General features: G+C 36.0%; 2 protein-coding genes across 2 annotated transcripts in view; one reads left to right on the top strand and one right to left on the bottom strand.

Annotated features, from left to right (window-relative positions):
- The window catches only part of CCDC146 (coiled-coil domain containing 146), a 130564-nt gene that overhangs the window by 50007 nt on the left and 53940 nt on the right, over positions 1-26617 (top strand). The window lies entirely within an intron of this gene.
- Positions 1228-7806, bottom strand: FGL2 (fibrinogen like 2). Its single transcript, XM_006049866.4, has 2 exons — positions 7075-7806; positions 1228-4614 (listed from the first exon to the last, which is right to left on the bottom strand). The coding sequence occupies exons 1-2, from the start codon at positions 7688-7690 to the stop codon at positions 3905-3907; spliced, it is 1326 nt and encodes a 441-aa protein (XP_006049928.1). The 5' UTR covers positions 7691-7806; the 3' UTR covers positions 1228-3904.

The raw sequence follows: 26617 nt of genomic DNA, 5'->3' as shown, positions 1-26617 counted from the left end.
CAAATTTCCTTTACATCCTAGTCAAACAGATTGATTTCAGAGTAGAACGTAGACAATTATTGAATAATGTAATGGATAATAAGGAATATACAGGATGGTATAAAACCAATGGGAAGAGGCACCAACCCCGCCTTGATGTCATCAGAGAAGACTGCCCAGAAAAGATAATTACTTAGAAAGATGATAATGATGATAATACATATGTATATTCTAGGTGCTTTATATACACTATCTCATTTAATCCTCTCAATAACTCTGTCAGATTCTACTGTAACTCATTTTGAAGGAACCAAAAAAAATGAGATTAGGTGATTTTGCTTGTGCTCACAGAGCTTGCAAATAATGGAGTTGAAATTCAAACTTAATTCTGGCTTCTGAGTCCCTGCTCTTAATCATGGATATTAAAACAAAACTCAGCAGGGGTTAAGGATGGCATTCTACCTAGACCAAGAGAACAACAACAGAAAGTAATGAAAATATGAGAGAACATGGTTTATTCTAGAACAAGGCATTTAGTATGATAGGAGTGTGAATAGTGGCAGAAAGGATAGGCAGAAATCAGTTAATGAAGGAGCTTATTTGCTGAATTTTATTGTATAAAAAAAGAAGGAGTTGTTAAAAGGTTTTAAGTGGGAAAATAACATGATCAGAATTATATATATATATATATATATATATATATTTTTTTTTTTTTTTTTTTGCTGCACCAGTCAGCATGCTGGATCTTAGTTCCCCCATCAGAGATCAAACCTGTGCCCCCTGCATTGGGAACATGCATCTTAACCACTGGACCACCAGGGATTGTACTTTTGAATCATTCCTCTGGCAGTGATGTGAAGGACAGGTTGTAATAGATTCAAACTGAGGGCACAAATCACACTCAGGAAGGGCTTGCATTATCCTAAGAGGATGTTGAGGGCTAAACCAGAGCAGCAACATGAATGATGGAAAAAAGAGGAGATGAGGTTAAATGCCACAAAAATGAAACCAAAACTTCCATATTTCAAATGCGTCAACAGTACTCAAGAGGAAAATAAGATAATGGTATTCCTGTATTTGCCCCTGTCTTCCCGTTAATGAAATAGTTCTCATTAAAGTCGTCAGTGAGTCAAAGGTATTGTCTAATTAGGTAAACATTATGCAACTTTTCAACTAAGAGTAAATATATAGAAATTATTTTACAAACAATAGTACTTAATGTTTCCAAATTGAAGAAATAAATAGATGTGATGATTAAATCTTTTATTTTATAACATTTTTAAAAGACATAAAACATAAACCTATTTTTATGTTTTATATAAACATAAAAACATTTCCTTTTATACATAAAGGAAAATAAGAATTCTAAACAAAGGCTTATCATGACGCTACTACTCCTCACTTTTTACCTTTAAACCTTCTACCCTTTCCTTGGGTAGACATTCAAAAATAAGGAACAGCAAATTTGTTACTCAGATTTCTTTTGTCTTGTATATTTAGGCTCTTTATTTATCGGATAAATGTGTCATCACTTCATTTGGAGCATTACTACTTATCAGAAAAATTTGATTATTTTTCTCAGTGATTAGTGAACCAGTTCCATTTGGAATTTCTAAAGACCTAATCTTAGTCAATATTTTCAAAGTATGATAAAGCTCAGAAATAATTTGTTACCTCAGATAACAAATAAGTCATTAAAATGGAACCAAGACAAGACTCTAAAATATTTGTTAGTAGTCAATCCACGTTTGTGAACATTAGCTCATGATATTAGTGAATAGTTTTGCCAGGAAAAAAAACTCTCTCAAATAGAATCTATTCCCATCAATATGCTAAAGATTATAAAAATCTAAAATATATTTTATAAGTGACATGAACTGACTTCAAAAAGGAATTTCTATGTTATAGAATTTGTTATTAGAAAGGTGCCGTAAATGTATAATAGAAAATAAAATTTTGATCCTTTGATTAAGGTGGAAAGATAGACAGGCTTTTGAGTATGTACGTAGATTAATGAATTATTTGCCAAATTCTCCTGAAATGATACCTGCATCCTATTAAAATCAGTGGATAGTTGCTATGTGAGCTATTTTTTTAGAACTGTATTTTTTAAGGAATCTATTTTTCATCTCAGAAATTTGCCTAAATTTATACACATGTTAGTAGCTACATATAGTAAGTAAAAATGCCTTTATCTGAAAAATTATATTGTATAATATCAAAATCTTCTTAGCCTTTTTGTAAAAATCAGAAAAGAGAGAGAAGTAAAGAATAAATTAGTTACAACATTTACACTTAGTATCCAATTGAGAGATATGAAGCCATTGAAATCTACAATGATATCTTACATTTTGGTAGTCACTTAATTCTATTTGCATTTCCCTTGTTTTGGCATTTTAATAATTATTAATAATAACATAATTTTTCATTATGCTTACCTGAACTTTGTACATTATATATTTTTAAAAGAATGTCTGCTTTTTGATTCAAATTATCTATAAAAAGGCAATACTTGAAAAATTAACTTCTTACCTAACAATACTATTCTCAATTATTTTCAAATAATGGGTAAAGCTGCATTTTTGTGAATTTATTTTGAAAACTTGGCTACCTTAGTAGAAAAAGATACTAGAAATTAAAGATTGACTGTATGTCTATGACTCACATACATTATTGTGTATTCTTCCAAATGTTATTCTAGAGCATTTTTAAAACATGCTGTAGAATACTGCTGTTCTCTCTGAAATGATTCCTTTTTATAATAGAGGAATTTAACAAATTATTTTTATTATCCTTTAAATATGATTCTTGCATTTTAGAATGAATGATTTATAAGTGTTCTAGCTACTTTTGTTAAAAAAAAACCAAACACCTGTGTTTGAATCTTCTGATAGCAAAGTAAGCAATACACCAGTTAGGGTTGAAATACATATTTGAACTACTCTTCTATATATTTCAAATTCAAGTTTTTTATAAATATGAAAATTTACCTATTTGTCATATAAACTTAGCTCTGTATAAAGTGAATCACCTAATAATATCAATGCTTTGGATCTAAACTTGGCTTTCAGAATGTTATAGCCTCTAAATAAGCGCTTCATTCCTCGGCCACACCTATTTCTCCAAAGGAAAGTTTACCAGTAGTCTCGCACAGCAGTGAGCAGTCTTAAATTAAAAACTATTATGCATTACAGCAAAGGAAGATATTTTTTATACTAAAGCAGTTTTTACCATCAAAAGAGTTATAACATCTAAAGAGTTATAAACTATAAAAGAACTACCTTTAAATCATGGTCTTTAAGGTTAAATTAATTTTCTGAATGCTTTTTGGAGGGACATTATACTATTACATTTTAAAATATTTTCAATGATAAAATTTTACATTTCACAAATAGTACATGAGCAGGTTTAATTATATTTCTTCTTTCTTGGAAACTAAAATGCCATAAATGCTATAAACTGAGTAAATTTATCTCATAATGAGGAACAGGGTATTTAGATACAAATAAATACCCAGTAACTATAGCCTGAAAAAATGTGTTTAAATCACTGTCAAAACAGAGGTCACTTGTGTAAAATCTAGCCTGCTGAAAAAAACAATTATTTTTTTAATTAGAGTGAGTAATATAAGTAATATAAAACTTTTTAAATAAGAGAAATTAAAAGAATTATAAGTCTAATGTGTGATTCTTAATATTTCCAATTGCTTGCAAGTGTTTATTTGGATAACAGCAGAATAGTGACAAAGGACTTCTTTAAAAGGTATATTTTTCAGCTTTATTTCAAATGCTATGTGGCATAAGAACCCATTGCTCAGAGATAAATTTTAAGCCATGGAAAAGGAGTTTGAAACATATTCCAAAGTGCTGAAGGAATTAATTGCCCTATTGGGTAATGAATACCCAGAATTGTTAGCATTAGTGATTTATGGCTTAAAGTGCTTGGGTCTGATCATCATTTTGACTTCTTTGAAGGAGGACTTGTAACCACCAGGTTGTGCCTCACTTATGCCAGGCCAGGTACCCCAGAAAATCCCATTTCGGACACCTCTGTATTTTTGGTGATAATATTTGCCATTTAAGTTTGCAGAAAGACAGGCATCAAACCACCAGCCTGAACTGTAGTAGAGCCCACAGTTCCCAGAGGGGTATCGATCATTGTCTCTATCCGGGGTGGTGAAAAACTTCAGGTCATGGTTGTAATGTTTACTGAAACGTAAGGCATCTCCAGCTGTGCCATTATAGTTACCAATGTGTAGACGGTATTTGAGAAACTCGTTGGCCACATAAAAGTGATCATACAAGGCATAGAGTTTGATACCATTAAAGTCTTCAAGGTCTATTCTTAGAATCATGTCCTTACTCTTAGTCAGAAGGTGGATTTTATCATTCCCCAGCCAAAATTCTCTTCTGAGGTTTCCAAAGCCTACTTTGTAGTCTTGCCATGTTCTGGTGAAGTTGGTGCTTCCATCAACACGAGCTTGCAGCACTGTCCAGCCTCCCGCCATGGTCTCCATGTCACAGAAAACTTCGAAGCTACTGTTTCTGGGATCCGGTGTAACTCTATAGAGCTCACTGCTTCTTTTGCCTATTGTGTAGTATTCAGAGCAATCTTTATATATAAGATGTTGTTGAACTGAGGGAGTGAAAACAGAAAGGCATTGGATTTTGTTAATAAAAACTAAGCATCTAAAGAATTCTTGATATGCACAAAAGCAGTTTGATAATTTGATCAATGGTGACAATGAAACCTTTCTCCGCTAAATTACTTGAACCTATTTAGCAAATGCTTATTAAAGGCTCAGAACAAGACCTTGATGTTATAAAGCAGGCAAAGTTCTCTAACACCCTCTTGGTTTAATAATATTGACAATATCAACAACTAATAGCAACAAGAAATAAAAGTGATAGTTTTAGTAATTTAATGATATTCAGTGAGGGCTCTGCTTGTGTCTTAGAGATTCTGCCAAAGACTTGGTGACATTTTTACAGTTGATCTGCACATGAACTTTATGATGTAGGTAGTATTACTAATCTGCTGGTGAAAAAGGATATTTAGGCTCAAAAAGGATCAGTGCTTGCTCAACTTCATAGGATCTTTAAACGGCAGAGCCAAGAGAGAGCAAAGCTTGTCCTTGTAACCACTTCATTCGTTAGTCCTGAAACTCAGATGATTCCAACTCTCCTAGAATTGCATTCCATGCATGCAGAGGATGCACAGGCTTCTATTTCCTTTCACCTAAAGAGGTTGATATGGAGAAGGCAATGGCACCCCACTCCAGTACTCTTGCCTGGAAAATCCCATGGACAGAGGAGCCTGGTAGGCTGTAGTCCATGAGGTCGCTAAGAGTTGGACACTACTGAGCGACTTCGCTTTGACTTTTCACTTTCATGCATTGGAGAAGGAAATGGCAACCCACCCCAGTGTTCTTGCCTGGAGAATCCCAGGGATGGCAGAGCCTGGTGGGCTTCCATCTATGGGGTCGCACAGAGTCAGATACGACTGAAGCGACTTAGCAGCAGCAGCAGCAAAGAGGCTGATATACTCCACTTTCAGGTCATTTTATAAGATTATTCCAAATGATTTATTAAAATTCTAAAATACAGCATTGATCAACATTTCCATTTATCTTACTTGCTTGACAAAGAAGCTCAGGTTAAAAAAGAACTTCACTAATATATGAATATTCTTATTCTGATTTATTATCCAGGAAAATATTCAGCATTTCACATGTTTGGTTTTTAGAAGGAAACCATAGGTGATTACATTCAGTATAAGTATAATCATCAAATAATGTGGCTTTGTAGGAACCACTAGAGATATTTACTCCAAGATAATTTTTACAAAAATCCTTGCCAGGTCAGGCAAGTTTAATACATTAATACAAGCCACTATGAGCCACAAATAATATATTCATGTGTATTTAGAACTCAGAATATTCAGACAGTTCCCCAAAACTTTAGTAGAAAAATAGCAGAATCTTATTCTTGTCATTGCAGACTGCCATGCAGTACCAATCTAATGCACACCCAGGTAAGCCACCTACGACATGAACGTTGCCTTGCAACGCACAGGATCCGTTTAGATACAGGCTGCTGGGAGTATTAGTAACAGTGGTCTTTGAAACTCCCAAACACCTTCGCTGATTGATTCCCTGGGAGTGGAGCATGCATGAGGTGCTTCTTTCAAAGGAACGCGATCTCTGCTGCAGGCACCACACCCCTTCAAGTCACACTCACGCAGAGACGGCTTTCAGAAGACCATCAGCAAGGGTCCCAGGAACTCACGTGGAATACCAGGGTTTGGGGGAACCAGTGCCACAGCCAGCAGTTCTTGGACAGAGTGGCTAGTTAGGTTTGTGGTCTTTAACATGTATTTATTAAAGTTAATTCAAATAATCTGGATGGAGAGGATGGATTCTACTGCTATATGCTTGAATTCTAGTAATAGAAAGGAAGAAATAAGAATGTATTCCTTTCCTCAGTAGCATGCCAAAACTCTGCATAAAATAGTTTTTGTGCCACTAGGTCTCAAAGTAAAAAGTTTTGCACACACATGAAACCCTATAAGTATTTTTATCTGATCCATAAAATCTCCTATTTCCACTAGATGTTTGGCATTATTAACTGCAGATTACTTGCTAACATCTTTCAAAGGTCTCTTGTTGCTGTATAAAGAGCAATCACCCAACCACAAAAAAACTGATTTGCGAACAGAGTACAACCACAAACACTGCCTTAACTCTATTGTTTTCAGTACTTCAGTGAACAGATAAGTAAGTTAAAGTCACTGAAACATTAAGACATTCTCTCCACTTCTGTTTGTGTGTAGCTCTGGTGTCAGCAAATAAGATCTTTAAAAGTACTTTAAAATGGATACAGAACTCATTAGGACTTTTTTTGTAATTAGGTCCTATCTCTTTTCTGTGGTCACATTTAGAAAGATAATAGTTTCCCTTATACTACCTTGATGAATAAAAGGCTTAACTTTTAATTTGTCCTTTATTTAACATAATTTCTCAGGTTAACGTTTATAGATCCTATTGAGTTATATAACATTCATCAACAAATGATAAGAAAACATTATTATACATACCTGGGAGTGATTGTATTTGTTCTTGCCTGGGACACTTAGATGAACATTTGCCATCCAAACTATTGACAACAAATGTGAGGTTTGCCACTTTGCTATCAACATAATGTTCTATGTTGTTCATATTTACAAGATTCAGCTTCTCCAGGCGACCCTGAAGCACATCGATCTCCTCCTTGGCATTCTTAAGGTCAGAGGACAGTTTGTTAACCTCGCTCTCTAATTCTCTCACTCTGTTGTCCCCAGTTTCTCCTGGGGCTCCTGTGTCTGGTAACAGCAATCCATTTCTTCCTGGGTCTCGATTGTCATCAGCCTGCAGTTTGCAGTCTTGGCAAGTCTTCTTCAGGCTATTTACAATTTCCTTGAGATTCTGAACTTCTTTGAACACCTCCTCGATCCTGCTGAACTGCTTGGGGAGCTGAATAGTCAGCGGGGGCAGGTTCACCTGGTAGGGACATTCGCCTTCCTCCTCACATCTTCCTCTGCTCTCTAGTCTCACCCGGCAGGCATTCTCGGCTGCTTCATCTTTAATTTCTTCTGTTTCATTGTTTGCCACAACCAAAAAACCATATGTAGCAAGGACAGTTGAGCTCAGCCAGCACCAGTTCGCCAGCTTCATCTTTGCGGTGGCGCTCACTCACCCCAGCAGGGAAGGGTGCCCGGCTGGAGCTGTTTTAAGAGCGGCTGCTGCCAGCTGCCAGCCTGAGTCAGGCTTTCTGTGTTCTCAGGAAAGGGCGGGAGCTCTTTGCATCACAAGTCTCAGAAACGCGGAGGAAGAGACTGTCCTCATCAAACTCAGTTTGCCAAAAACTGTTATTTTCAATCAAAATCATCCTCTTTGGAATTCCTGCAGCTAGTCAGATGCACATATTCAACAAGTTTCACTTTCATTGTTTATTTTATGAAGCACAAGAAAATAATTGTACTTGGAGTAAATCATTTCATGATACTTAACTCCCCAGTGGGGAAAATAGTTTTTAAAGATAAAATTGAATGTGCTAGCTATCCACATTGTGTGAAGGACAGAAATGTTACTAAAATGGATATGGTTCTTTTTTCTTTTTGGAATAAGCCATCGAGAATCCTGTAGTTTCTTTACATTGGGCTTTCAGGTGAAATCTCAAGCACTTAAACACAAATTTAAATATAATAAAGCTCAACTTTCTGACTCTTGCAGTGGATTTTGTTGAATCTATTTGAAAAGGGAAGAAAACCAGTCAAGAAAAAAAGTTCTGCTTTCTCTTTCTTTGACCGTCACACAGTGTAGGAGAAACGTCTAAATGATGAAAACACTTTATAAGGTACATCATTGTCTTTCATCAAAACCAGCAGCCTCCTCCTTTGGCCTTCAGCAGTTTTGTGACTGTGCTGTCCTTCCACAACCACCCAAGTGAATCTGTGAACTAGTCCCGTCCGTGCTCCGCTCCTTCTTTGTCTTGAGCATCTCTGCCTGCCCCTGGCAGCCCTGCCAGTCCCAGCTCTGTGCTTTCTGCCTCCACAGTGGACCCTCCACTTGGTCTCCATGCCACTTACTATGTCACTACTTTGCCCCAAACATGTCTGCATTCCTGACTTTTCAAACTTTTTTTCCGCAGTTTTCAAACTTTCCTCCTGGGAGTTTGAGGGCAAGAAGAGGGAACAGCTTTTATTGGAGAAACCACTTCCTTTTAATTTGTTTTACATATTGGCATCTCATACAAGATTTCTTATTGGTGGTAGTGGTGGCTTAGTTGCTAAATTGTGTCTGACTCTTTTGCAACCCCATGTACCGCCAGGCTCCTCTGTCCATGGGATTTCCCAAGCAAGAATGCTGGAGTGAGTTGCTATTCCCATGGACAGAGGAGCCTGGCAGGCTACAGTCCTTGGGGGTCACAAGGAGTCAGGTATGAATTCGCAACTAAAACAAGATTTATTTAAAAAGGATTTTATGGCTTTAAAAATCATTTCAAAATTATGGCTAAAAATCTAAATTCTTACTATTAGCATTTGCAGTACTCTGTAATCTGTCTCTTATTTATTTCTTTAACCTGATTTCCTATTCTTTTTCTATATACGCCTTCATCCCAGCCAAACTCTCCCATTCAACCTAACTACTCATGTTCTCTAAACATGTCAGGTTCACTTTACGCTCACAAACTTTATTTATTCCTGAATACTCAGGAGACCTAGCTTCTACCTCTGGATCTACTTTTTTTTGGATCTATCATTAGCTTTGCTGAATCTTGGTTCCTATAGCTGTGAAGGAGGGCTTTGGCTATTCTTCCCTCATACAGGAATGATAGTTATAAACACCTTGAGTGCGGGAGTGCTGAAGGAAAAATGCAGTGTATAAAATGTAACATGCTTTCCAAACAAATTTGACAAACATGTTATACACACTTAGGTCTCATTTTCCTCCATCTTCTTGCAGCTTTTTAAAAAATTAAGCTTGTTTTCCTCTTTATTCCATTTAACATATTCAAATAAATTTTAGATGCACTGTTAAATTTTTGACTAAAATATATATATATGTAATCTCCTGATTTCATTTCTCTCTCCTCACCCACTTTCAAGCTGTGAGACTCCCTTATTGTGAAGGGAGAAATAAATCAATGATTAGGGAATTTTAAAAAATGATGATAATATAAATAATAGATTAAAATATCTTATAAAGTAGAAATACATAGGAACAATGTTTAAGGTACACTATTAAATGCCTTTGACTGAATTGACTATAAATCCACATGTTTAGGGACTTCCCTGGTGGTACCGTGGCTAAGACTCCACACTCCCAATGCAGGGTACCTAGGTTCAATCCCTAGTCAGGGAACTAAGATCCCGTGTGCTGCAGCTAACACCTGGCGCAGCTGGGCTTAATAAGTATATATTTTTTTAATCCACACATTTAGTCAGTCAAGTCCAGTCAAGTATTTATTAAAGATCTGTATACTCAGATTTGTATATTCCCAGCATAAAGATATATATACTAGAGCATATAAAAGATGGATCCACCCATCCTATATTAACTGAGCATCCCATACATGCAAGACACTATTCCAGGCACTTAGGCTGCAGACATCAAACATAAATCCCCTTTTCCTTCTTAGGAAGGAGTATTGAGGACTTTGCATTTTGTTCATGTTGAACTTTCAAGTGAAATCTTAAGCACTTTTAAGCTTTTCTAAATCTAACAAAAGTACAGCTTTCTGGCTCTTGCATTGGGCTTTTGTTTCATCCCTGTGAATCAGGGATTTGCTTTCCAGGCACTGCTGTTGATTCTTGGGCCCTGCAAACCCCACTTAGCCAAAGGCCAGTGTTATAGTTCTACCTAAAATGTCTGGATGTGCTATGGGAACTGGCTCCTGTCCCTTCAGGACCATAGGAAATACCCAAAATAAAGGCAGAAAATTGCTTTATTAATCATTTTTTGACATTAATAGGTGGGACTCTGAGTTCTTAATTTTAAAAGATTATTATTCACTTACCATGGGCAGACACTGACTACCACATGAAAGAGGCTCAACCTGACTAGTAAATTTGTAGCCCATGGGGGCAGAGAGTTTGCTACAGTTGTTCAAGAAGCTTTCACAAATACTGTCTCCCTACATCCTCCCATCCACACAATTACTTCCTGCATGTGCAGATGAGCAGAGAAAGAGTTCAAAGAAATAAATGATTTGCCTATAGTTTCACACTTTTTAAGGGACAGTGTATTAAAAAGCAGAGACATTACTTTGCCAACAAAGGTCCATATAATCAAAGCTATGGTTTTTCCAGTAGTCATGTATGGATGTGAGAGTTGGACCATAAAGACGGCTGAGTGCCAAAGAATTGATGCTTTTGAACTGTGGTGTTGGAGAAGACTTTTGAGAGTCCCTTGGACAGCAAGGAGATCAAATCAGGAAATCAATCCTAAATATTCATTGGAAGGACTGATGCTGAAGCTGAAGCTGCAATACTTTGGCCACCCGGTGCGAAGAGCCCACTCATTAGAAAAGAGCCTGATGTTGGGAGGGATTGAAGACAGGAGGAGAAGGGGATGACAGAGGATGAGATGGTTGGATGGCATAACCAACTCAATGGACATGAGTTTGAGCAAGGTCCAGGGGATGGTGAAGGACAGGGAAGCCTGGCATGCTTCAGTCCACGGGGTCGCAAAGAGTCAGACACGACTGAACAACAACAGCAAGCGACAGAGCTGGAATTTGAACCTGGTCTGACTCCAAAGTTCATGTCTTTTCTCCTGTGCCGTCCTGTCATGTGGGGGGCAGGGGGATAATACTGGAAAGGAATCCTGGTACCATGTTGTGGAGAGCCTGGTGCTTAAATCACTGCTTAGATAAGTGGGGACTCACTGAAAGTTTTGAGCAAAGGAATAATTCAATCAGTTAAGCATTTGAGAGAAGTTAAAACTGCAGGTGCATTGGAAAGGGAAAGATTAGGTAAGGAGAGCAGTTTAGAGGCCATTTAAATAGTCCAAGTCATTGTTTCCCAAAGTGTGTTTTCTGGAATGTGAGTGACTAGATGTTGATAAATGTTGTGTCAAAATAGAGTTCCAGGACAGGTGGATCTGAAAATTATCAGTCATTTGCTAGGGTGCATTATAGCTGGCCAAAAGCTAAATAATATATGCTGCATTTTTAAAATTATGATTGATAATGGGAAACTTTTTTTTTGATTTAGCACAATTTTTAAGAATGAATCTTCTGCTAGAAACCAGTAGGAAATGCTATTGCACATGAAAGGTGGCATGGTGGCAGAAGGGGTGGTGAAGGGGTAGCAGCTATTGTTTTGTGTGTGTGTGTGTGTGTGTGTTTAGTCGCTAAGTTGTGTCTAGCTCTTTGTGACCTCATGGACTGTAGCTTGCCTCTGTCCTCCTGTCCATGGGATTTCTCAAGCAAGAATACTGGAGTGGGTTGCCATTTCCTTCTCCAGGGGATCTTCCCAACTCAGGGATAGAACCTGTGTCTCTGAGTCTCCTACACTGGCAGGCAGATTCTTTACCACTGAGCCACCTGGGAAGCAGCTATTTTTAGCAAAGAGTAATAGAAGCTACAGAATCTGATAAGGGATGAAAAATGGAAGGAGAGGAAGAGTTGAGAAAGCACATGAAATACAACTTCAATTGAAGTTAAGTAATCTTATGGCAATGAGAGTCGAGAGGCAGCAGTAAATTGGGGAGAGTGTAGCAGTAATATTTCTGTTTTGAATAGAGTGACAAGACGCAAAGTAGAAATACCTAATATACAGTTGAATATCTAAGTATTACAAACAACACAGAATGGAAATGGATGTCAATTTGAAACCACAGGAACCAAAAGGATTGTAAAATATCAGAATCAGAAGAGTACAGTGTCACAAAGACCAGGGGAGAGGGTTTCAAGGAGTCAGCCATCAAATGACCAAAAACTGGAAGAGCTGACTTCCTGTCCTCAACTTGCACAAAATTCTCACCCTCTGATCTTGATTCTCTGTCTTCTCCCTCTTGCTAGGAAACCATTCTGGACTTTCTCATGCTCAGCCTGTCCTGACTCCTAGGATCATCTACTGATGATGGCAGTCAGAACCTTCTATCCCATATCCACTCTCAACATAAAACTCACACATTATGCCCACTTGTTTTTCAGATCTAAACAAATTAACACCAATATATGTTGGAATTTTAAAGTAGTAAGATATGTTTTTATAAGCCCTATGTGAAAAGTGCTTTCATCAGTCGATGCTCACAACATATTCAAACTTTTTTTCTTTTTTTAATGCAAAGTATATTCAAAAGGGATCTGCATTTACTGTATCTGGATCAGATTCCAAAAGCACATTTTCCTTTCCCTTAATACAGTTTATTATTAAATAAAGAAACCCTTTATGTTTCTATTTTTATCAAAGAGAGTAAGTAAATTTAATAATTATTATTATTTGTAATGTTGAGATCCCTTTGTTGACATTACACCTATTAATTTAACATATTTGTAGTTTCTGACTTATTAAATGGTTCTTTAGGGAGTGCATGATTTCGTGATAAAAATTAAAACTTTCACTTTTTAAACTACTTGAATTGAAATGTCAACAATAAATACTGTTTATCTTAATACTCCTTAAAGGTTCATTGTATATCTCATGGAAAGAACTTTAAACAAAAGCCTGATTTCAGCAATCCACAGAGAGATCAAGAATTGTCTGATTTTGGTTAAAACTAGAATAACAGTTGGTAGGTTCTTTGTTATGTCTTGCAAGTACTTCACACTAGCATAAATGAAGCGATTTAGACTAGGAATCCCTCCAGCATGGACCTACCATGAAAGATCCACTATGTGGGTCCTTAGAGGGGTTCTGGATCAACAGAAATATCCAAAGGTCCACTCTTTATAAGACTACAGAACATATAATCACTTGATGTACTAATAACCTGTCTTCAGTGGGGTATCCAGGGATTCTCAGATTAGAATTTTATGAAACTGGAATATTCCATGGGAGTCTTGGGATGTCCATCTGTCAATACCTTATCAACAAAATCTCTTTACTATGTATCCCACACCAATAAGGGGATCATGGAGGATCCAAGAGATCCATGGGGTGTGGCATCTAATTTTGCTGTCATTTTTCTAAATTTCCAGAGACTTAAAAATCTTCATATAACCAATGAGGAAACAAAATATATTTTTGTATCTTGTATGAGAGATTGATCTTGAGTTTCCTTTTATATTCCTCAAATCACTGAGGATGGTGATTGCAGCCATGAAATTAAAAGACGCTTACTCCTTGGAAGGAAAGTTATGACCAACCTAGACAGCATATTAAAAAGCAGAGACATTACTTTGCCAACAAAGGTCCGTTTAGTCAAGGCTATGGTTTTTCCAGTGGTCATGTATGGATGTGAGAGCTGGACTGTGAAGAAAACTGAGCGCCGAAGAATTGATGCTTTTGAAGCGTGGTGTTGGAGAAGACTCTTGAGAGTCCCTTGGACGGCAAGGAGATCCAACCAGTCCATCCTAAAGGAGATCAGTCCTGGGTGTTCATTGGAAGGACTGATGCTAAAGCTGAAACTCCAATACTTTGGCCACCTGATGTGAAGAGCTGACTCATTTGAAAAGACCCTGATGCTGGGAAAGATTGAGGGCAGGAGGAGAAGGGGACGACAGAGGATGAGATGGCTAGATGGCATCACCGACTTGATGGACATGGGTTTGGGTGGACTCCGGGAGTTGGTGATGAACAGGGAGGCCTGGCATGCTGAGGTTCATTGGGTCACAAAGAGTCAGACACGACTGAGTGACTGAACTGAACTGAACTGAAGACAGAAATCATAAAAAAAATGAAATTGTGTTTTTTTTGTGTGTCTTCCCATTGTTTCTCATAATTTATGATAGTTATATTTTCTAAAGTCACCACAAACACTAAATTAGCAAATACCAAACCACTGCTCCTAGGGGAAATATAGGGTTAGGTCTCTATGAGCCTCTTTGGTCATAATATTTTTGTCAACTGATCAATATATAACCTTATTTTAAATGTTTCTGTTTAAAGACATTTTATTTAACATATACTGTTAATTCATTAACACAGAATTCATGACCAAGAGAACAATAATTCATGACTGAAGGAAGCTTTTCTAACCCATGTATTTTCTCCTTAAGGTATATCACAACTTTCTTGCACTGAGGAACACTTGATAGCACCTCAGAACTATGCTCAGGGGCCATTTTAAATAGTGATAACATCAATTAAAAAAACCACACACAAAAATGTTGAAAAACATGGCACTTAGACCACAAAAAGAACACTTGTTTACAGTATGAGAGCTGAAACAAGACAACAGTGTTGATCTCTGAGCTTAGCTGGGAATGTACGTGCTGGGCAACTCAAACTTTTCACGGCCCTGCACGTGTCTGCAAACGGTCTCCAAAGCCCACAGGTATTATCTTGGGGTTACAAATAAATTCTAATAAGTAAGCAAATTTGCAAACACACAGTACATGAATAATTAAGATTCACTGTATATTGTTACAAAATCCAAGGCTTTAAATTCTTGGAAATGTCTATATAGCCATTTCAAGTTAAGTGTTAATTTGATTTTATCTGTTTTATCACTTGTGTTCCTTAGGGTATTATTTGTTTTGTCTTCACTAGGCATTTAAAAATAATATATAAATATGAATTTATATAATATATAACATATTCAGTTCAGTTCAGTCACTCAGTCGTGTCCAACTCTTTGTGACACCATGAATCGCAGCACACCAGGCCTCCCTGTCCATCACCAACTCCCGGAGTTCACTCAGACTCATGTCCATAGAGTCAGTGATGCCATCCAGCCATCTCATCCTCTGTCATCCCCTTCTCCTCCTGCCCCCAATCCCTCCCAGCATCAGGGTCTTTTCCAATAAGTCAACTCTAAGCATGAGGTGGCCAAAGTATTGGAGTTTCAGCTTCAGCATCAGTCCTTATATATGTCTAATTATATTTTATATAATTGTATATAATATCATGCAATATCATTTATATTATATAGTTATATAAATTTAAACTGAATAATAAAATTTAGCTTAGGAATTTGTTTCAGTTCATTCATAAATATAGTGTGCATCTTAAACAATTAAATTATTATGGAAAAGGAAAACTATTAAACTAATTCCATGCCACTTGAATAATTTCATGTTGAATGTATATCTTTTGAATGCTTGTTCTTTATTTTCTTCAAAACTTGTTTTTAAAAGACTCAAGTTTATCTTATGAAATACATCTCAGTATATGAATTCTCAATAAATGTTCATTTTAAGCTAGTAATTAAATAAAATTTATAAAATAGAGTAAATGTAGTAATTTAAAAGTAAACATTTGAACACACTGATAACTTATCACCCAAGTTCTTCTAAGTAAATCTTTTTAAACATGATTCAAACTATAGCATTCTGAGATATAGTCTATCTTACTGAGTTTCTTTCTCTGCTGTTGGCTTGATGTTATCTATGATTTCAGTCATATCCTGTTGTTTGAAGTGAAAAATTTAAGAGTTATAAGAAACCATTTGTTGATCATTATCAACAAATGTAAAATTGCTTGGCCCTTATTTTGCTTATTTGAAAGTATCCACCATTATTTACCACAGCTTCCTCTGCTTGTGTATTTATTTCAATCATGTACAAATGATATGGCATGTGTTTTGATACTTTATATATATTAAAGTTCAGCTTTAACAATTGTTGCACAAAAAGATGACAAAATAGATGCATAAGTTGTGGTCAGTTATGGTATAAACATAGGCTTAAAGTAAGTTTCCATTTTTACTACCATTATCATCTTAAAAACATTATGACATGACAGAGTGTAAAGAGCCTTAGGGTGGTGGTCCAGAAACCCATGATCTTAGTGAGCAAACTCCCACTTTCTTGTCGCTTTTCCTCATCTGTAATATGAGGTCAGATTAGAGAGCTCAAGGTCCTTTTCAGGTGTAATAGTTTATGACTAAATGTTATTAATTAGAAGCCATGTAATAGCAAAGAAAGTTATAAGTGCAGATGGTCCTTTGATTAAATCATTAATTCCAATGGAAAATTATAAAGATCTACTTTATTTTAGTTATTCCTCCATTCAATGAGTCCTTATTTTCCATTTATTGAGTCGTGCTCTGTACTAACCCTGGGGATGACAGAAGTGAAAAAACAGACCCATTTCTCACTTTGTGGAGCTTCAAGCTGCAAAGTAGTTCAAACCAGAGCCAGCCTTGGGCCAAGACAGTATGTTTGGCCTTGGAGACGGGGTCAGTAAGCACACTAAGGTCTTTTGCACCCCTCAACTCCCTCCCTTAATGCCATGGCATTGGCCTCTCCCTTTGCTAACTCTGAAAATAGCCACTTTTAGAGTCATTCTTTTCAAATTTGACCACAAAGATTGCACAGTGTCTGTATATAATGATGGTTATGTTGGATATACACTGCCTGGCAGAGAAGAGAACTTTCTCTTTTCTTTATTAGGGTTATTTCTCTGTGTCTTAACCCATTTCCATAACTGCTACCACTCCAAAATGATCCATTTACAAAGCAGAGAAAAACAAGCCTTTGGAATGAAAGGGATTTTAAAAAGAAAACTATATTTTATACAAATGGCATGTATAGCTTCCCTAGGTCTAAATTTTACTTTAATAAGCATGTGCATGCTAAGTTGCTTCAGTAACGTCTGACCCTTTGGGACCCTATGGGCTGTAGCCCACCAGGCTCCTCTGTCTATGGGGTTCTCCAGGCACAAGTACTGGAGTGGGTTGTGTTTCATGCCCTCCTCCAGGGGATCTTCCCAACCTAGGGACTAAATCTGCGTCTCTTAGGTATCCAGCATTGGCAGGTGATTCTTTACCACTAGGGCCACCTCAGAAGCCCTAATAAGCATAGGGTTTATTAATTCAATAAAGTATGGATTCTGCAGAATGCACAGAATAAAGATACAGTTGTAGCACTGAAAATACAAGTGCATAGAAGGTAAACATATTAACTGTTTGCTTTTATATATGCTGTTTTCCCTATTTTTTCCCTCATGTTTTATCTTTGATTCTGCATTATGAAACAGTAGGGGCATGGAGGAGGAAGAAGTTGTTCTTTAGCAGCTATAAGCATGTGGACTGGGGGGTTTTACTTTTCTCTTTTCTAAGGCAAGACCCAGAAGAGGGGTTTAGCCTGACTTGGAGAATCTAGGCTGAGTTTAAGTTGCTCTTCCTCCCTGCTCCACAGCTAGCTAACATCTGCTGCTTATTATGTGGCCCATATTCTCTAATTTTCCTGATAATTCCCATCCAAACACAGAAAACAGAAATATAGTGCAGAGGAATGTAGCAGAGCCCAGAGAGATGAAGGTGGTGGGATAAAGATGACAAAGAAACAAAGAAAAGAGACTCAAGGGGGAAAGAGGGAGAGAAATTGAATTATGGTGGGGTCTGTACCAGAGTCTTTTGTTTAAAGAAGATATTAAGTCCATATGTAAAGCTAATTTTATAGGATTTCTTTTCCGGAATGGGTATTGAGAGAACAAAGTTAGAGGACATGACTGCATCCAAGCAGTAGGGCATCAAAGATAAATGCTTTATCCATCATTTTGCCAGTGGTCAGTTGTGTTAATATATGCTTCAGATTGTATTATTATATTGATATAAATGAAGTTAAATAAACTTTTAGGACACAGAAGTTCCAAACAGCTTTACTTTACAATGTAAATTTTTAGCCAACATACCCAATTTCCAATATTTAAAGGAGTTTTACTGTGGAGCTATTTGCTTTCATAACAATTTAATTCACTGTGATTTCTTGAATTTTTCATATTTTAAAATACCAGTACTATAGCAAACAGAATAATAACATTATCAGGTGGAAGTTGAATATACTAGATATGTATTCCAGTAATTAATATAAAATATCTAAAACAAACTGCATTTAGTTTATTAAATGAACTTTAATGTTAAACAACTATTTTACACTTTTCCAGTGCTGTAAAATTTCAGGAAATGACATTGCATGTTATCAAGACCAGCCGCTTCATTTTACAGATGAGCAAGGAGGTCTCAAAACAACTAAATGTCCTGCCCACGCCTCACCAAGGCTGCTGAAGTCTCCCAATTCCACATCATCTACTCTAAACTGATCTCTACAGTACCCTTAATTTGTAGCTAGACTATAGAAACATGCTACAAAAATAAAGTCCACCCATATTAAAACTTTCCTAGTTAAATGCTTCTGGGGTTTTAGAAAGCAATAGTTTCCTTATATTTCAAAATAACTGGGAGTTACCAAATGAGCTATTCACATGTCTTGCTATACGATTCAATTTCTCTTATACTTTTATGTATATATTACATATACATATGTATATAATCCATAATCCATCACTACAATTTTCAATTATATAAAACATAATCCATTGCTACAATTTTCCACCTGTTTTTTATGCTTGTTTGTGTTGTTTGGGTTAGAATATAAGTTCTTAGAATAATAATTTTTTTAAAACATCTTATGCCTCACCCTGCCCAGAGCTACATTCTAGAAGACATGTGAAAAAAAAATTTTTTTTATCTCCTTTCATAGAAAAGTTTTCTGATTATACATGTAATGCTTGTTCATTATTAAAAAAAAATTAGAAAATACAGAAATTCTCAGGAAGCAATAAAAATCTCAAACAACCTAACCTTATACATAAAAGAACTAGAACTTTACACCTAAAGGAACAAAACCCAAAGTTAGTAAGAGAAAAGAACTCATAAATATGAGCATAAATAAGTTAAATAGAGACTTTAAAAATAGAAAAGGTCAAGGAAACTAATAGTTCTTTGAAAAGATAAACAAAATTGATAAACCTTTAGCCAGACTCATCAAGAAAAAAAGGGGGCCCAAAACAATAAAATCAATAATGAAAAAGGAGAAGTTACAACCAACACCATGGACATACAGAGAAGCATTAGCGATTACTAAGAACAATTATATATCAATAAAGTGGAGAGCCGAGAAGAAATAGATGAATTCCTATAAATGTACAATCTACCAAGACTGAAATAGGAAGAAATAGAAAATATGACCAGACCAGTTAGAAGTAATGCGATTGAATTAATAATTTAAAAACTCCCAACAGGACTTCCATGGTGGTACAGTGGATAAGTCTGCCTGGCAATTCAGGGCACGTGGGTTTGATCCCTGGTGCAGGAAGATTCCACATGCCCCAGAGCAACTAAGCCAGTGCGCCACAAGTACTGAGCCTGCACTCTAAGACCCACAAGCCGCAACTACTGAGCCCATGTGCCGCAACTACGAAAGCCCACGCCCTGGAGCCTGTGCTCTGCAGCAAGAGAAGCCACCACAATGAGAAGCTCACCCGCTGCAACAGAGTAGCCCCCCACTTGCTGCAACTAGAGAAAGCCTGAGGACAGCAATAAAGACTCAGTGCAACCATAAATAAATACTTTTTTAAAAAACCTCCCGAGATACAAAAGTCCAGGACCACTTGGCTTCAAAGGTGAATTATACCAAATATTTAGAGCTGAGTTAACACCTATCCTTCTCAAACTGTCCCTAATTATTACAGAGGAAGGAACACTTCCAACTCATTCTACAATGCCAGCATCATCCTGAAGCAAAATTCCCACAAAGATAAGAAAATTACACAAAAATCACGCAAAAAGAATTTTAGAGGCCAATATCAATAACAACACATACACACATCAATAGCAAATATAGATGCAAAAGTTCTCAACAAAATAGTATCAAACCAACTTCAATGATATATTAAAAAGATCATATACCATGATCAAGAGAGATTTAGCTCAGGGATACAAGAATGATTCAACATCTACAAATCAATGTGCTATGCCATATTAACAAATAGAAGAATAAAAATCATATGACCATCTCAATAGATGTAGAAAAAGTATATGACAAAATTCAACATCCATCTATGATAAAACTCTCCAGAAAATGAATATAGATAAAACATACCTTAACATAATAAGGGTCACATATGATAATCCCACAGCTAACATCATATTCATGGGTGAAGAGCTGAAAGTATTTCCTCCACATGGAATCTAACAAAAAGAATGAAATGAATAAATATAACAAAACAGAAACAAACTCACAAACAAAAAACAAACTACTGGTTATCAGTGGGGAGAAGGAAATGGGGAGGGGCAAGGTAGGGTTAGGGGTCTAAGAGGGGCCAACTGCTATGTATAAAACAAATAAGCTACAAAGATATATCACAAAGCACAGGAAATATAGCCAATATCCTATCATCTTAAATGGAGCATAATCTATAAAAATTTGAATCATTATGTCAAACACTTGAAACTAATATGATACTGTAAATCAACTGTTACTATACCTCAATAAAAGAAAAAAAGAAAATATAGAAATGCATATAACATCTACATTCCCACCATTTTTTTCCCTTTTTTTAAACCTTTTTTTCTATCACTTTTTATTGTGGTAAAATATTCATAACATGGAATTCACTATTTTAATCATTTTTAAGTGTACAGTTCAGTGGCATTAAACACAGTCACATTACTATTCAACCATTACCACCATCTATATCCAGACCTTTTCATCATCTCATACTGAGACTCAGTACTCATCAAAGAATAAACCCCCCTTCTCTGCTGCCCTATTACTGGTAACCACTGTTCTACTTTCTGTTTCTATAGATATGAATATTCTAGGTACGTCATATGAGGGGAGTCATACAATATTTGTCCATTTACATATGGCTTATCTCAGTATACTGTCTCTAAGGTCTGTTCATGGTATAGCATGTATCATAATATAGTTCCTTTTTGGCTGGATGGCATCACTGACTCGATGGACGTAAGTCTGAGTGAACCCCGGGAGTTGGTGATGGACAGGGAGGCCTGGCGTGCTGCAATTCATGGGGTCGCAAAGAGTTGGACATGACTGAGCGACTGATCTGATCTGATCTGATAAATTGAAGAAAGTGGGGAAAACCACTAGACCATTCAGGTATGACCTAAATCAAATCCCTTATGATTATACAGTGGAAGTGAGAAATAGATTCAAGGGATTAGATCTGATAGACAAGAGTGCCTGATGAACTATGGACGGAGGTTCGTGACATTGTACAGGAGACAGGAATCAAGACCATCCCCATGGAAAAGAAATGCAAAACAGCAAAATGGCTGTCTGGGGAGGCCTTACAAATAGCTGTGAAAGAAGACAGGTGAAAGTGAAGTCGCTCAGTCGTGTCTGGACTCTTAGCATCCCTGTGGACTATAGCCTACCAGGCTCTTCCATCCATGGCATTTTCCAGGCAAGAATACTGGAGTGGGTTGCCATTTCCTTCTCCAGGAGATCTTCCCAACCCAGGGATTAAACCCGAGTTTCCCGCATTGTAGGCAGACGCTTTACCATCTGGGCTACCAGGGAAGTCCCTAATGAAAAGAAGACAAGCGAAAAGCAAAGGAGAAAAGGAAAGATATTCCCATTTGAATGCAGAGTTCCAAAGAATAGCAAGGAGAGAATAAAGCCTTCCTCAGTGATCAATGCAAAGAAATAGAGGAAAACAATAGAATGGGAAAGACTAGAGATCTCTTCAAGAAAATTAGAGATACCAAGGGAACATTTCATGCAAAGATGGGTTCAATAAACACACACACACATATATATATATGTATATTTGGAAAGATTATTTGAAATATCTGAAAATGTTAATATAAGTAGCATTACACTGTACTCAACAACAAAAACCAAGAATCCTAATAAAGGACAGAAATGGTATGGATCTAACAGAAGCAGAAGATATTAAGAAGAGGAGGCAAGAATACACAGAAGAACTGTACAAAAGAGATCTTCCTGACCCAGATAATCACAGTGGTGTGATCACTCACACTCACCTAGAGCCAGACATCCTGGAATGTGAAGTCAAGTGGGCCTTAGAAAGCATCACTACGAACAAAGCTAGTGGAGGTGATGGAATTCCAGTTGAGCTATTTCAAATCCTGAAAGATGATGCTGTGAAAGTGCTGCACTCAATATATCAGCAAATTTGGAAAACTCAGCAGTGACCACAGGACTGGAAAAGGTCAGTGTTCATTCCAATCCCAAAGAAAGGCAATGCCAAAGAATGCTCAAACTACCACACTATTGCACTCATCTCACATGCTAGTAAAGTAATGCTCAAAATTCTCCAAGCCAGGCTTCAGCAATATGTGAACCGTGAGCTTCCAGATGTTCAAGATGGATTTAGAAAAGGCAGAGGAACCAGAGATCAAATTGCCAACATCCACTGGACAATCATTTAAGTTCCAAAAATTCTAGTGACTAATTTGGGGATAACTGGCTGATAAAAAGATATCAGCCTGGGACATTTGTTCAAATCTTCTTTTACATTTCCCTATACACTTTTGTATAGTTTTCTGTATAGAGCTTTCACATTTCTTGTTAAATGTATTTCCATATTTTTATCTTTCCCATTGTTGTTATGAATCAGATCTCTTCTTCAATATGTTTTAAAACTTCTTAGTCTGATTAATTTGGAAACCTATACTTTTATAAATTTATTTTATAAATGGTTACTTTACTGCATTATAAAATTATTTTTCATGTAGGCATTTATATCAGCTGCAAGTAATGACTATTTCTCTGTCTTTGCCATATATACACATCATTTTCTGTCTAAATGCATCGGTATATATTTTCTGATTTATATTATAGATTCATACCTATCACTCTTCCCCACCTTATTTCTGATTTTAATGGGAATTCTTCTAGAGTTCCATAATTAAAATATGGTGCCAGCTATTTGTTTGAAATTAGTGCTTAAGGGATAATAAATTCTCAATAGTTAGTACTAAGTCTGTAACTGTTGTTGTCTGACTCTAGCCAACATGGCAGGAGACAGAGTAGAATAGTGAAAAGAGGATGAACCCTGAAGTCACCATGAATTTGAACCCTTGCTTTTCTCCTTAGAACACAGACTCTCTGACACATATCTATTTCATAGGATTATCAGAAGATTAATTGAGATAACATATTCCAGGCTCCTAGTGTACTGTTCTGGCATATATTGTTATTATGCACAATCTAAACACTATCGTTTAGATTTTCAGATATTCCCAAAGATTTCTTTGCAATTATAACTAATATTTTATTCATCTATATATTAATTACATTCATCTATTGTTCTCAAAATACACAACACTTCTCAAAATGCTCAAAATAAGGGTATTCTCTGTAAAAATTAAATAACCACTTTGATGAAATACCAATCAATGTTGTATCTCTTTTCCTCTGTAGAAAAGAATATAGTCTCTAAGTTTGGTGAGAATATTGGAACATATTCAAAGTATCTTTGTAATATGTTCTAGGAAATTTTGTTCCTTTATGCTTTCTTTTTAAACTAGTCAATATAGTATATTCTAATTCTGTGGTATAGGTCTCCAGCACTGCAGGCAGACTCTTTAAACATCTGAGCCACAAGGGAAGCCCAATGTTGACTATATGGATGATTAAATATATATTATAATTTTGATTATTATAAGATATAATTATATAGGATACCAGGGAAGCACATAATATATAATTATAATATATAAATAGAAACTATAATATTACTGAAATAAATTAATGGCCTTTAAAGTATTTTAGGTCAACACTCTTGGATATCTAAATTCTGATACTTCTGATTATCAAGAAATATATATAACCTTTTAAAGAAAATTTCCAAACCTACATTAAAGTAAAGAAAATAATATAGGAACCCCCAAGAACCCAAAACTTAGTTTCAGCAATCATCAATTCATCCCTCACTCATTTCCCATATCACTTAACTGCTGATTACTGTAAGGCAAATCCCTAATATCAAAGCAATTTTGTTCATAAATATTTCATTAGGTATCTCTAAAAGACAAAAAATCCCTTAAAATGTAACCATGATGCCATTATCATATTTCCTCAACCAAGAAAAATTACTTGATATATTAGCTATCCAGTCAGTTCATACTTCTCTGTTTTACATAATTTTAAAGTTATCATGCAGTTATGAAACAATTGGATACATAGTTATGTTTGATTGATTTACTCTGTTTTCAGCTTTTAGGAAATGATTTTAATTTTATAATTAAGGTACTATACTGCTCTAAATCATGTCTATAAAACAAAGTATTCAAACAATTATTGCTTCTATCACTAGCTCCTTGCCTGTTTTCTCTTCTTACAGTATAATTCTATTTTAAAGTTTATTTGTCCTTTATATTTATTAATGTGTCTCTTTATACATAGTAGAGCATCTGGATTTTAGGAAGACTTGTGCTTTTGTTATAATAGTTACCTTTATATTCATACCATTACATAATAGCATTTCTCCTTTTTTCTAATTATTTTTGACTACTGTTGTTTGGTTTCACACTATAAGTGATTTCAAATTATTCAAATTATTCTAATCTCATCTTCTTCCTCTTACCGGCCTCACAGCATCAACTTGGCACAGTGTCCTTCCATAAGTATCGCCCACCCCTACATGGTCTTTTATGCCTGCCAACCTGTACTACCTTTAGTTCTCTAGATGTGTTGCACGCTATCTCCATGCTATCAGCAAGATTATGCTACTTATTCCTGAGCCTCCCTAATTCATTTAAAAATGAGTAACAGAATAGGATTGTGATCAAATTCCTACAAAGCCTCCTAAGAACTTTGTGACCTTTTTCAAGTTTCTCAAGCATCTTCAGTTTTGCTTTATTTTTAAATTTTAGATAGGAATATTTATTTCATAGGGTTATTGTGATGACGAAATAACATACATAAAGCACCTAACATAACAATCTCTCAATAAAAACTGTCAAAAAGAAGAATTATTAATTTGTACTTTTTGTATATTTTCTTTCATCAGTATTCTTGGGCTTCCCTTGTGGCTCAGCTGGTAAAGAATCTGCCTGCAATGCAGGAGACCTGGGTTCCATCCCTGGGTTGGGAAGATCCCCTGGAGAAGGGAAAGGCTACCCAGTCCAGTATTCTGGCCTGGAGAATTTCATGAACTGCATAGTCCATGGGGTCACAAAGAGTCGGACACAACTGAATGACTTTCACTATGGTGTGGTTCCATTTCATAAATATTGATATTTATTGAATAAATTCATTTGATGATTTACCCATTTATTTAATAAATACTTATTGAATGACTGCTATTTGCTAAGCACTCGCATGAATGTTTCATCTCACTTACTCAGCAGGTATTTGTGAGTTCCATATGAACTAGACCTTGGAAACATAGTGATGGGAAAGATGAGCATGGTCCCTAGCTTAATGGAATTTTCAGTCTTTTGTAAGTCATAAATTATGCTCTTTCAAATCCCAGGGATGGGAGCCTGGTGGGCTGCCATCTATGGGGTCGCACAGAGTCGGACACAACTGAAGCAACTTAGCAGCAGCAGCAGCAGCATGCTCTTTCTGAATCTATATTTTTGTCCCAAAGATCCCCTTCTTAGAATCCCTAGGGTTCCACTGCTTGACTTGCCTGGAAATAATTTTCTCATTTGACTACATTACTCAGTGTTTACTTCTTATTTGGCTCAAACCTCAACTAAAATGATAACTGCTAGGGTAAGTTGTTCAGAATTTATCTGCAACTTTCTTACAAATTATAATTTGCTATTTTGTCAAAGCTTATAATGTACAAAGCCAAAAAGATAGCTGCTAGGATAATGTTTGTAGATAAGGAAAAGCTCTTTATTTTAACTGAACGTTTCCTGTTTTTCAGCCCCCTCCTCCAAAATTGAGCCAATTGACACATTTTTTTTCACATTTTTCTCAGAACCTTTTTAGCTTAATTTTTTTCCATGGTGTATAAAGTTTTAATAAACTGAATAAAATATATTTCAATATCCAAATAATAAAGTATCTCAATTTGAATATTTTTAAAATATTAGTCAAAAGTATCAGAATCATATTTATTTAATCTTTTCATAAAATTATCAGAAACTAAAATGGAAAAACAGTAAGAAAATCTCAGAAATTTTAAAGCATTAAGTTTTAAACTTCCGATATAGTTATGTGTGTTTGTGTATGTGTATTAATAAAGCATGAAACAAAGC

The sequence above is a fragment of the Bubalus bubalis genome, chromosome 8 (genome assembly GCF_019923935.1).
Source record: "Bubalus bubalis isolate 160015118507 breed Murrah chromosome 8, NDDB_SH_1, whole genome shotgun sequence".
NCBI lineage: Eukaryota > Metazoa > Chordata > Mammalia > Artiodactyla > Bovidae > Bubalus > Bubalus bubalis.
The sequence above is the reverse complement of the archived record's forward strand: the minus strand, read 5'-3'. Positions and strand labels throughout refer to the sequence as shown.

What these genes read in the sequence shown, in the direction of transcription:
- FGL2 (XM_006049866.4), bottom strand. Translation starts at nt 7,690, where the DNA reads ATGAAGCTGGCGAACTGGTGCTGGCTGAGCTCAACTGTCCTTGCTACA. An exon ending in ACAAATACAATCACTCCCAG is followed by an intron (nt 4,615 to 7,074) that starts GTATGTATAATA and finishes TCACTCCCTCAG; the next exon opens with TTCAACAACATCTTATATAT.